The sequence below is a fragment of the Vespa crabro genome, chromosome 3 (genome assembly GCF_910589235.1).
Source record: "Vespa crabro chromosome 3, iyVesCrab1.2, whole genome shotgun sequence".
NCBI lineage: Eukaryota > Metazoa > Arthropoda > Insecta > Hymenoptera > Vespidae > Vespa > Vespa crabro.
The window spans coordinates 13,623,584-13,636,492 of NC_060957.1; the positions used below are offsets into that span (position 1 = coordinate 13,623,584).

A 12,909-nucleotide genomic window follows, 5' to 3' on the forward strand; every position below is an offset into this window, starting at 1 on the left:
TTTCTGTTTACTGTTTGTATAACCGTCCAATGGAAATATCGAACTATTACCAACATGATGTTTCCATGAAAGATCAGCTTACAAATAGCATAGCGTCAATTAAATGAATGAACACGTCTATGTGGATCAACCGAAATCGCGGGAAACGCGTTCTGTTCCATTAGTCCCGTAGGGGTAATTTGTATTTTCTTAATATTAACAATAAACATTATATAGAGATTTTTCTTCTGCACCTCGTGAAGCTCCTTGTGCGATACATATTGATACTTTTACACCGAATGAAGGACCCTAAACGAATCGTGAATAATAAGGTAATCCTTGAAAATCGGCCATTGCGACTATTTTCAGCGGTAATAGAAAATTGTTTTCGATTTCTAAGCTCTTTAGAAAGCATTTTTAGTGTTTTAACTCTTACTAACAGTTGTAGAAATTTACAAAGTACCATCGTTTTGTCACAGAATCGAGTTATATAGCTTAAAATGATAATTTAACAATTAAGCTATGAGCTCTCCCAGCCTCCCACGGAATAACAAGGTGGCCGAAACAGCAAACGATGCAGGACAAAGCATACGCGAGAAAGTAGAAAGTTTCCATGATGCAGCAGACTGTTTGGATCATGCTGGAGAAAAGTCTGATCTAAACGATAGTGCGTATTTTCCTGGCAAAAGTCGTTATGGAAGAACAATAAAGCCTAAATCTCCTAGAGATGACATTGCTGAATTTCCTAAGGTACACGAATTTCATACTTTTGGATAAATTTCAGTTTGTACAATAGACGCTTATGATGGCTTTTGCTTATCTTACGTAAAATCTTTAAATATACGAAATATTTATCATATTATCTGATTTTATAGAATTACAAAATGCCAAAGACGCGTAAATCTCAAAACTCTAGTGAAAATAGTAACGAAAATATAGACGAAAGTAATATAGTGAATGATACTGATGAAGCAAGTGATTCATTTAGTTCTTCGAATTCTATGGAGGAGATTGCATCTCCAAAATTCGACAATAATACTGCACAGTGTAATTGGAGTTTAGGACAATTAGCATGGGCACGTGTTGGCAATTTTCCATTTTGGCCATGTGTTGTAACTCTAGATCCAACTTCATTAATTTTTTATAAATATAAAGGTAAACATTGTTTTCAATATGTTACATGTTTTAAATAATAATACGTAACATTTATTTATAGAATGAATAGATCTTTTCAATCTAAACACCATATTTAAATGACTTTTTTAACCAGCTACTGGCAGATCGCAATTGCTAATGATACACGTTCAATATTTTGGAGATAAAGGACGTCATAGCTGGGTCTCATCAAATTCTATGATCCATTTCACAAACCTTGATGACTTTCAAAAGCTATCTGAATCATTGACTGCAGAAATTAAGAGGAAGGACGCTAAATATGCTGCAGCATTTGTTATTAAGCCAGGATTAAAGATAAAGTGGGAAACAGCGGTTGAAGAGGCAACGGAAGTACAACCAATGACTGATCAAGAAAGGGCTGATATATTTAAACCAATTGTTAAAAGTTCAAGGCAAAAAGTTCAGAAGACACTTGATTTTTATGTAAAGGGTAAGACGAGTAAAAGAAAATATGCAGGTGATCCGAATACATCAGATGCAAAGCGTACTAAACAGGAAAGTGTAAGTTATATAAATAAATAAACATAGCATGATGAAACATTATATAACACATACATCATTATAATTATATCTGTACGTATATAGGTAACATTAAAAATTTTGCTTTTATATTTTTAGGTGGATGTTTCAGAGAAATTGCAATATAAATTAGAATCACCAAAATTAAGGTATTTGCAACATGAAAATGGAAAAGCAAATTTGAGATTAAATTTTGAAAGTCCTTCTCGTATATCCGTTAAATCTAACGAATCTAATAGTGATTCTTCGACAACACAAAAAAATGATTTTAAAAGTGATGAACTTGATGGTGTTTTTGAAGTTTATTATGAAAGAAACAGAGATATGTTAGAAGACGAACATCCTGATTTGTCAGAGGAAGAAATCAAAAAATATTTAAGAAAAACTTGGAATGATATGAACTCTTCTTTTCGTAGAAAATATCGTTTATATATTAAATCAGAGGATAATCAATCAAAAGAAAATACACCTGAATCTGAAGAAGACACATCAACGGATGCAGAGAGTATCACAAAAGATATAAAAAAATTAAGTAGAAGTAATACAGTAGAAACAAAAAAAACCAGACCATACAATCTTTTTAAAGGCATGAAACAAGAAAAGGTTTGTCAAATTTGTGAAAAAACAGGAAAGTTAACAAGATGTAGGGGACCCTGTTATTCTTACTTTCATTTATCATGTGTCAAACCTGGAGAATCTAGCCCAGAACATTCTATAGATGAAAGTACGTACAGTGATAAATTGTTTGATGATTTGAGAGAAATAAAAAGAAATAATACAGATGATGAAGAAAATAGTGGTACATATCCATATAAAGTTTATTGGTACATTTAATAATTTAATAAATTAATTTAATTCAATTGTGATATTGATTATTTTTCTTTAGATAAAGCAGAGGAACAAGAAGATGAAAGTTTCAAATGTATTGATTGTTTATCTGGTGTAGCTCCAGCATGTTTTGTATGTAATGAAAGGGAAGGAGACAGAATAAGATGTTCTGTTTTAGCATGTGGCAAACATTATCACTCATCTTGTTTAAAGTCTTGGCCTCAAGTATGAATAAAATAGATTTTTTTATATTGTTACATTATATTTTTGCTTATAAAAATTACAAATTTTATATTATTTTTAATTTTTCAGTCTCGTTGGCAAGGAGGTCGTTTAACTTGTCCATATCATATGTGTCATACATGTAGTTCTGATAATCCACAAGATAGTCACTCTCGTGCACCGAATGAAAAAATAGCACGATGTGTTCGATGTCCATCATCCTATCATACATCCATATCGTGTTTACCTGCAGGATCAGTAATATTAACAGGAAGTCAAATTGTTTGTCCTAAGCATTACAAAGCTCCTCATCCTCCATTGAATGCAGCATGGTGTTTCCTTTGCACACGTGGAGGAAGTCTTATTTGTTGTGACACATGTCCGACTTCGTTTCATCTAGAGTGTCTTGGTAATACTACTTTTTTTTTTCCTTCTTTTTATTTTTTTTTTTTTTTTTTTTTTTTTATTTTTTTATCATCTAAATAAAAATACGAAAGAATATTTATTGGTACGTTATTCTGAAATTTTCGTTTTGTTGTGACAGGTATAAATGCACCGGATGGTGCGTTTATATGCGAAGATTGTGAAACTGGAAGACTTCCTCTCTATGGAGAAGTAGTATGGGTCAAGCTCGGTAATTATCGTTGGTGGCCCTCTCGTATATGCTATCCACATGAAATACCTGAAAATGTAGAAGCTATACCACATAGTCCTGGCAAATTTTGTGTCATGTTTTTAGGTTCTAATAATTATTATTGGGTCCACAGGTAAATATAGATTATTATAAATGCATACGTGTATAATTTTTTTTTTATATACATGTGTTAAGAAAAAAAAAAAAAATTACATTATGCTTTCAGAGGGCGTGCTTTCTTATATCAAGATGGAGATGCAAATATAAAGCCTTCTTCAGTAGGTAAAAGAAAAATGAGAAATGATACTTATAGAAAAGCTTTAGAAGAAGCTAGTGAAATTCATCAACGTTTAAAAACTGAAAGAGCTGCTGCTAAGGATCATGAATCTAAAGGATTGAAACCTCCACCGTATGTTAAATTAAAAGTATGTTTCTATTTTTATAATGAACGATTTTATATAGTTTTATTAGGTGATTATTTTCTCATTGGTTAAACATTTATTTAGGTCAATAAACCTGTGGGCAATGTGAAACCTGTTGAGGTTGAAAGTATTGTAGCATGTGATTGTGATGCAGAACTGGATGATGCATGTGCACCTGGAACAGATTGTTTAAATCGTATTTTATTGATAGAGTGTAGTCCAGGTGTATGCCCAGCTGGTACGAAGTGTAATAATCAAGACTTTGTACGCAGACAATATCCAGCAATGGAACCATTTCATACAGTTGGCCGCGGTTGGGGTCTTAGAAGTTTGGAAGCTATTAAATCTGGACAATTTATAATCGAATACGTTGGCGAAGTTATAGATGAAGCAGAATACAAAGAGAGATTAAGTAGAAAAAAAGAGTTAAAAAATGAAAATTTCTACTTTTTAACAATAGATAATAATAGAATGATCGATGCAGAACCAAAGGGCAATCTTAGCCGATTCATGAGTAAGTTCCTCTCTTTTTTTTTTTTTTTTTTTTTTTTTTTGTAAGAGTACACTAATTAAAAGATAAATGTATAATTTTTCTTTTTTTTTTATTTTCTTTTCTTTTATACGTAGATCATTCTTGCTCGCCAAATTGTGAAACACAAAAATGGACAGTAAATGGAGATACGCGGATTGGTTTATTCGCTCTGCGTGATATAAAGCCAAGAGAAGAATTAACTTTTAATTATAATTTAGCTTGCGATGGGGAAACACGTAAGGCATGTTTATGCGGTGCATCAAATTGTAGTGGATTTATAGGTTTAAAAGTACAAAAACCACAAGTAACTCCAGTTCCAGTACCATCTAAAAAATCTGATAAAGCAGAAAAAGTAAGAAGGCAAAGAAGGTAAATTCATTTTTTCTTTTTCTTTTTTTAATTGTTTGATTATACTACATGAATTTATGCATATAATATAAATACATGTATTATTAATATTTGTATTTATTTTAGATCAAGGAAACATTTTTGCTGGAGTTGCGGACAAGAGATAATGCATGGTAGCGAAACTATTGTATGTGATCATAAGACATGTAATAAAAAATATCATAATACTTGTGTAGATATTGACAATGGAGAGAGTAAATTTAGTTGTCCATGGCATCACTGTATAGAGTGTAATCGAAGAACATCCGCACACTGTTCATTTTGTAGTGTTGCTTTTTGTCAAGGTAATATTGTTGTGCATTTGTTCGTAATTATATATATTTAATTGTTATAATTTACATTATTAAAAATATATTTCTATGTATCAGTTCATTTAGATGGGAATTTATTTGAATATGGAGAAAAGAGTGGCTTTGTTTGTGCACTACATGAAAATATGGAGATACAGAGATCATCAGCAGAAGATGAAAAAGATTCTTCTGATAACGAGGCTGATATTGATAAAGAATATTTATCAAGATCTAGCAGCCCTATAGAAATGGAGACAAAGTTACAACGAGAACCATCGCCACGAGTTTCAATTGTAGAGGTAAGATGATACTATAGTGGTTTATTATAATTGTTCATAAAACAAAAACAAAAAAAAAAAACAAAAAAAAAACAAAAAAAAATTGGCTCATATATTTCAAAACTATCAGAAAATATATTAGATTTGTAAAAGAGTAGTGATTCCTTTTTCTTTATGTTGAATATGATTAAAATGAGCTAATAATGTAATACTTTGGTGGTGGTTGAGCATGAAGACAGGCATTTGCATTAAATTGCATAATAAAAAACATAATGGAATGTTTTATAGTACATACTCTATCTAAATAAATTCCTTTATGTATTTTAATAAATGCTTTTATTTGCGCAGTCATGACTTCAGAGTTTCATTTTTATATTATATATTTTAATTTTAATTTTAATTGTATTAATGCCTGGAACTTGTTTTATTTTGCATCAAAGTAAAGTTCATGAAATTTATGCCTTACATGGTAATGATTATCAGATTCTTACGAAACGAAAGAAATTTATTATTATGTGTATTATATATATATATATATATATTATATATGAAACAATATTTTACTGTAATCCATCATTTGGAATTTTTTTTATATATCTTTTGTGTTAAAGATTATTATTTCTGTATGATCATGAAAAAAATATTAATATGTTTGAGAATATAATTTTTAGACAGGATACTAAAAAAAAAAAAAAAAATGAAAATAATTATTATTATCATCATTATTATTATTTTATTTATTTTTTTTTTTTAAATTCTTTACACCGTTCCCAGCATCCTCACCTTAATATTGGCAATAATGAAATCTATTAAGAAGTGAAAATGTTTTGTTTAATTTTGTACGTACAAGTGAGTGTGTATTTATTTCAGTTACTGTTCTTTGGGTTCTTAATTGATAAATGAGTAAATTGTAGTAAGTAAAAAATTGATTCACTGTTAATGGATATTGATGAATAGAAAATATGTCCTTTATATATATTATTACATCATTTATAAATTGCAGAAAAATATAAAGGTGAGTACTTTTTTCATCAGATATTTCATAATGGTGAATCACAATTCTAAAATCATCATTTACATGAACCTTGGCGTGAAAATGTCCTGTGCTATGTGGATTTTCTACCAAAAAGTTTTCCGTACATATAAATATAATTTACAGGTTCATCCGAATAGCGAAGAAAGTGAAGAATCGCAAAAGGAAGAGGACGAAGAATTATTAGAAGATACAATTGCATTGTGTACATATAATTTTTCAAAAACAGTAAAAAGAAAGATGCTCAATCAGTCTTCTAATATGTTTGAAGAAGAACAAGCTGAGAAATTGAATAATCTTACTTCTAGTCAACTGGAGGCGATAATTGGTGGTAGTCTATTTGAATAAATTATTTTGAATTATCAAACAAAGTAAAAGAAGATAGTATGAAACATAAAAAAGATCTTACAAAAATGATCCAATTGAATTATATGTAAGATGACTGCATTATTCTTTCAGTAATTGAATAGTAGTACATGTAGTACATATTATGTGGGCAATAGACTAAATGGAATAATACTTTTGTGCTAAATGAAAGAACATGAATGTCTAGTCCTTTGCCAAATTTCTTTTCTTTTTTGAAGGAGAGTTTCCTCTATTTTCTTTTCTTTTCTTTTTTTTTTTTTTTTTTTTTTCTTAAATATATGAGCAAATACATTCGACAGGTGCTCTTTTTAAATATCCACTATTTATGTATCAGTTTTTATAAAACTATGCAATTTGATAAAATATGATAAATTCAAAATATATTTGTCCATTTTATAAAAGGATTGCCTGTTCCGATAATACATTCCTGCTTCTGAATATTTGGTAAAGAGAAAGTAAGTCTTGTTTATAAAGTAATCAGTTTAAAAAACATGTATTATAATAATACTTTATAAATTTTATAGACTGAATAGTACTTTATCATTATCATATTATTTTTATTAGCATATTTCATAATCATTATTATTTATCTTATTTGTAATATAGTGTTATAAACACTTTTTTACTTTGTTTTGTATATATCAAAAAATGGAACATGACTGATTTCTAATTTATATAGATCACTCTTCGAAATCTTCGAAGATCACTCTTCAAAGAATATAAATTTATATCTTGATTTTTCTTTTTTATGTCTCACGTATTTTATTTTATATGAAAATAATTGTTCAAAACAATTTAATCATGGAAAGACTATTTTCTAGATGGAAATTGATTCCTTTTCTCTGAATTTTCTTGATGATTGAAAATAAAAATATATTTTATTTTCAAAGTTATATTTCATGTTATTATTAATCGAAAATATATAGATAAAGAAATTTAAAGGTGCCTTGTCTGATGCTATTGAAAATTGAAAAACGTCTATCTGCTCATTTATCACTATTTAAATACAAACAAGGATCTGTATTAGCGATTATATTTATAATTAGTACATGACACTTTTCTAAGACATGAATTTATGCATATACACTGCCTTCTATATTCATTTACACATTATTAATGTAAACTTATTAATACTGATAATTTTATTAAGTAGTATTTGTATATTACAAAACTAAGTGTTCTTCCATTCTTATCAGAACATATAATTTAAAACTGTAATTATAAGAAAAATACAACGTATGTATACAATATAGTAGTAAATTTTAAATGTCTTAAATATAACTTTCATTGTTTAATTACATAAGAAATTAAGGTAAATTAAAATTTATATATAAAAAAAAAAAATGTACTCGTTTTTGTATATTGCATTATGTAAAACAGTATAAATGCTAGTATCTTAGTAGAAATTAAAGGCATCATATTAAGTTTTGTCGTATTATGCGCCTAGAGATAAGGCTATAGTGGTATGCTCATTATAGATTTAAAAACGTGTCATTACTTTCACTATTGCATATACAAAATACAGTGACTGCCACGTATACATATATACATATATATATATGTGTGTATAATATATATATATATATATATATATATATATATATATATATCGATGTAAAGATATTGCAACACACGTGCAAGTATGTAAATATACTATATAATATCAGAATAAGTTTCTCGTTCATGTCGTATTGAAATAATATATTAACTGTGAAATATTTTAATTAAGGATATTATAGGCAATTTATTATGTTTTTATCACATTCAAATTTTTCTTTTAAATAATAATTACATATATTAATATATTATTTTACAATAACTTAATATCAGAATCTGTGATATATTATTTCTTTCTTCTTTTTTTCTTTTTTCTATTTTTTTTTTTTTTTTCTTTTTTTAACTCAAATTTTTAAGATGCTTATTTTGTGTGCTAATTTATATACACGTAGTTATAAGCTTGTGTTTATAAAAACTCCTTATAAAAACAAAAATTACACCTTACACCTTAGGTTCTTTTGAATAATTTTGATAAAGCTTAGGGGTATCTTCTAAGACGATAGAAGAAGATATACTTGGACTTGGTGTATTCATTTCAGAGTTTGAATTTACAGGTATAGTTTCTTCTGGAGAAATTTGTTTCTTTCGTAATACGGGTGCAATAAAACTTTGTCCTGTTATTCCGCCAGGAAGATCTCTTCTCGACGGTTGTGTCTAAAAATGAAAACATTCTTTACATTGTATCAATATCAAAGATAATAATTACAAAAGATAATAAGTGAATATGAATTGTACTTTGGGTTTAGATGCAGGTAATGTAACTCCAGTTACAAGACCTAAAATACTAGCAGCAAGACCACTAAGTTGTACAGCTGCCAGAGGAGATAAACCTCTTCTTACTAATCCGAGAGCTAAAAATGCTACTTGTGCAAGAATCGGAGCAGTTCCTGCTGCGCTAGCTGCTGTACCTGCTAATTGACCACCACCTACACTTGGTCCATAAGCAAAGCATAAATTATGCCTGTCCACCTGTTTGTAAATGTCCATAATATACATTTTTAATAATTATAATACAATAGCAAACAATTTTTAATTGATATTAAAAATATCTTTTCGAACATACCAAATGTTTTACTAAAAAATATAACAGTCCAAATGGAGTAATTAAAGGACAGGCAAGGCTATAAACTGTTGTCATAGTAAATACCAATAGTAACCATGCATAATGTGCTCCTAATGGGAACTCCCATAATACTGCTTTCCTGACATGCACTCTCTCTGCTTTACTGCGCGCAATACAAAGACGATAAGTGTATAGGGCGAGTTCGGGAAATCTGACTAATTCCAATGCACTTCCAAGTAAAGCAGCAGTAATTACATAATTTACAAATAAAGCACCCTGAAATAATTGTTAAGATATTAGATAAATATTCCTATTTACAGGTTTTCATGAGATACATTTTAATAAACAATGTGTTACAGCTCATGCATATTATACCTGATCAGGAAGAAATACACATTCCCATCTTCCTGTATCATTTTTCCCTTTCATAGTCCAAACAAAAAATGCTTCAGCACTGGTTAATCCTAAACTAGGTAATATAAGAACCATAAGTAACAAAAACAATAAAGTTTTTCTCATGACCGTACGATTCAAACTGCTTCTTGTCCAGTGTCTTACTAAAGATTCACTTTTTTCAACAACTACAGGCATTAAAGCAGCCACGCTTACCAATAATAAAGTTGGCAAAAAAGAAGAAATAATAGGACTCAAATTTTTTATTTCTCCAGGTATAGATAATCTATTTAAAATTGGTATAATAACCTAAATAGAAGAGAAAAAAAAAACAAATTTAATATCAATTTTAATAATTTCAATATGCACTAATCCCATCATAGTAATATATAATTAACTTACAGCTGGTGTGGTAAGGAAAAACAATGTTATAAACAAAGCAACATTTATCATTGCTGCATTTAAATACCAACATTTTCTTGGTATACTTAAATTTTCCCAAAAAATATCTGAAGGTGCTGGAGCATAATTAACGATCCACTTTATCGAAGGCGAGGATCGTAATTGTCTCCTCATAGTTCTAGCTGCACCAGGAGTTCCTGTATCAAAATACGTATATAATAATAATAATTTAGAATATTATGATAATTTTATAATTCAATAACAAGTATAAATACAAACCTAAAGTAACAAAGGCTATTCCAAGTGGTTTATTTAAGGCCAATTGTCTTTCTTCTTCTACTAATGCAGTTAATCGAATTTCTTCACTTGCATAAAATTCTTGAGCATCAACTTTCTTTATAATTATTAAAAGATATTTATTAGAAAGGTCAATCCCGTATATATAGATAATAATATCAATGATGTACTCACGGATTTGCAACAACATCCCAAAATTTGACCACAGCGATGGGGATATATTTTTAAAGGATCCCTTTTTTTAGCATAATTCTCACAATACAAACGTGCTTGCTCTGCACAATCTCTTTCTGCATCTAACACTGAAAGACGTCTAATATCGTGAGCTAGTGTCACATCTTCTATAGTAAGTGTTGAAAATGCTTCTCTAAATTAATAAAGTAATAATTTATAATACAATTAAAGATTATTAAATAATCATTTGTGTTAACATACATACTTAAAATATTCTGTAAGTGTTTCTACATCACATTGGTGTTTGGGTATTTCTGTGATTATTAGTGTTCTAGCTGCTAATTCTCCGCTAGACCTAGTTTCACGTACCTATGTAAATAGTTTAAAAAATTATAGAAAAAATAACGTTATGTAATATTCAATTTTTTAAATATTCTTTACCTGTTTTAAAAAACGTCTCATCACATAAGTACCAATTGGTAAATAAGATATAATTAACATTGAGTGTACCCATATCCAAGAAGACATTGGGTCTAGATTGGCTACTGTTGTACGACTAAATGTTAAATCATCATCATGCGTACTACCATAAAAATTAATAGGCAATGCTATACATAATGATACAATAACCATTGCAATAGTTAAAACAATCAAATAACGTTCAAATAATATATATAGCAAGCCATCAGGACCAGCTCTTTTCAGTAGTTCTTCATCTCTGCAACAATTATTTTATATAAACTTTTAACAATAATATATTATATATATATGTGTGTGTGTGTGTGTGTGTGTGTGTGTATGGATGGTACTAACTTTATTTTAAATGCTGTAACAATCCATGAAAGAAAACCTCTATCAGCTTGAGATAGCTGAGAATTAACAGATGTTTCTAAATATATTGCGTCTACATCTCTCGTATCATTGTCGCCATAAAATAATTCCATCCATCTATTATCCGATTTATGTAGTAATGCGAGACGTCCATAATTCCAAGCTTTTTTACGTAATAAACCAAATAAAAGAACTAATAACTGTAAATTAAAATATCTTATGTAAATTATTCATTTTATAATTCATATCTATGACTCATAGATAAAAATAAACTGACCAAAAATCCTATAATATTTAAAACTAAATTTTCAGGTATTCCAGCATACGCATCTGTTATAATTGTTGTATTGGGTCTGTGAATTGGTATACATAAATCTGGCGATGGAGGTTTATAAAATGCCGGAGGTAGGCTTATACTGTAAAAAAAAAAAAACAAAATAATCTTATATAATATTTATATATATGATATATTACTTTTAATCGAGATATATCATTTGTTAATTTCATTACAAAACAATATACAATTGAATCAATTTCAATGAAAAGAACAAATGCAAGCGAAGATTACTAGTATATAATAAACAATAGCATAATGGATATGAATTAACTAAATATTTGAATTAAATAAGAAAATTTCGAGGATGTAAAAATGTTAGGAAAAAAAGAAAAAAAAAAAAGAAAAAAGAAAAGAAAAAGAGAAAGTTAGAGAAACTAATCGTATTAATACATATTGCAAAACAAATAATTTTCAATACAATTTCTATGAATACTTACTTTGAGAAGACAGTTGTTTCCATTGTTATGCGAACCATTAAGATTAGAAAATTACTAAACAAATTTGAGAAAACATATTAAATAAATTTCTACGAATTTGACACATCGCAGATTCTAGACGTAATAACTAAACATACGGGTTTGACATATGTAATGCAATCTTAAAGTTGACTATTACGACGCATTTTCATTTTCCGAATGAAACGTCAAGCTAGATTTTCTTTAAACCATATAACTATTCGTAATTTCTGATTGGTTGAAATACTGTACTAGTATGGATATATATGAATATGCATGTCCATTTCTTGATATATGTATAATTACTTTGTATTAAAGCTATTCATTATCTTTCACTAGAAAGGTACTTTATTTCAATGAAAGGTATAGATAAAATATGAACAATAAGATTAAGGTTGTTCATTATCTTTCGCTCGAAACGTGTACGATTTCAGCGACGAGTATGAATAAAATATGAACTACAGAAGCAACCGAGGAACGTTGTCCTTACCATGTATCTATCGTATCGGTATATAACCTTCTTTTGGTTATATATCAATATACGTTATAGCAATCGGTTTCATGTAGGTAAAGTAAATAATCTTTTACCCTAAATTTCGAACAGCGCCAAAATACAAAATTTTTTCTTTACGAAAAATATCGAAAACTGGGTTTACTCTAACAATGAGATTCAGACGTTATTCTTGATCAATTTTGACAGATAATATGTCATT

At 28.6% G+C, this 12,909-nt stretch overlaps 2 protein-coding genes across 4 annotated transcripts; one reads left to right on the top strand and one right to left on the bottom strand.

The window, feature by feature from the left end:
- The first annotated feature begins 103 nt into the window (after positions 1 to 103).
- On the top strand, positions 104 to 8,311 carry LOC124422676 (histone-lysine N-methyltransferase NSD2). Of its 3 annotated transcripts, none has more exons than XM_046959464.1 (14): positions 104 to 311; positions 459 to 729; positions 855 to 1,134; positions 1,250 to 1,656; positions 1,774 to 2,473; positions 2,561 to 2,727; positions 2,815 to 3,133; positions 3,269 to 3,491; positions 3,585 to 3,783; positions 3,865 to 4,294; positions 4,408 to 4,681; positions 4,787 to 5,004; positions 5,089 to 5,309; positions 6,448 to 8,311. In XM_046959464.1, exons 2-14 carry the CDS (start codon positions 502 to 504, stop codon positions 6,667 to 6,669), a joined length of 3,888 nt encoding a protein of 1,295 aa, XP_046815420.1. In that variant the 5' UTR covers positions 104 to 311; positions 459 to 501; the 3' UTR covers positions 6,670 to 8,311. The 3 variants fall into 3 exon arrangements, with proteins under 3 accessions (XP_046815420.1, XP_046815421.1, XP_046815422.1); XM_046959465.1 differs by having other exon boundaries at positions 6,159 to 6,590; XM_046959466.1 differs by lacking the exons at positions 104 to 311; positions 459 to 729 and having other exon boundaries at positions 997 to 1,134; positions 1,196 to 1,656.
- Positions 7,705 to 12,551, bottom strand: LOC124422677 (calcium permeable stress-gated cation channel 1). The gene is made up of 12 exons (XM_046959467.1): positions 12,179 to 12,551; positions 11,682 to 11,820; positions 11,387 to 11,604; positions 11,015 to 11,291; positions 10,839 to 10,942; positions 10,574 to 10,766; positions 10,382 to 10,496; positions 10,103 to 10,299; positions 9,683 to 10,009; positions 9,308 to 9,583; positions 8,980 to 9,213; positions 7,705 to 8,898 (listed from the first exon to the last, which is right to left on the bottom strand). The coding sequence occupies exons 1-12, from the start codon at positions 12,214 to 12,216 to the stop codon at positions 8,686 to 8,688; spliced, it is 2,331 nt and encodes a 776-aa protein (XP_046815423.1). The 5' UTR covers positions 12,217 to 12,551; the 3' UTR covers positions 7,705 to 8,685.
- Positions 12,552 to 12,909: the final 358 nt, after the last annotated feature.

Coding starts and splice junctions, on each gene's coding strand:
- LOC124422676 (XM_046959464.1), top strand. CDS start 502: ATGAGCTCTCCCAGCCTCCCACGGAATAACAAGGTGGCCGAAACAGCA. Junction 3,784..3,864: donor CACCGTATGTTAAATTAAAA/GTATGTTTCTAT, acceptor ACATTTATTTAG/GTCAATAAACCTGTGGGCAA. Junction 4,682..4,786: donor AAAGTAAGAAGGCAAAGAAG/GTAAATTCATTT, acceptor TATTTATTTTAG/ATCAAGGAAACATTTTTGCT.
- LOC124422677 (XM_046959467.1), bottom strand. CDS start 12,216: ATGGTTCGCATAACAATGGAAACAACTGTCTTCTCAAA. Junction 11,821..12,178: donor GAAACAACTGTCTTCTCAAA/GTAAGTATTCAT, acceptor TTTTTTTTACAG/TATAAGCCTACCTCCGGCAT. Junction 8,899..8,979: donor TACCTGCATCTAAACCCAAA/GTACAATTCATA, acceptor TTTCATTTTTAG/ACACAACCGTCGAGAAGAGA.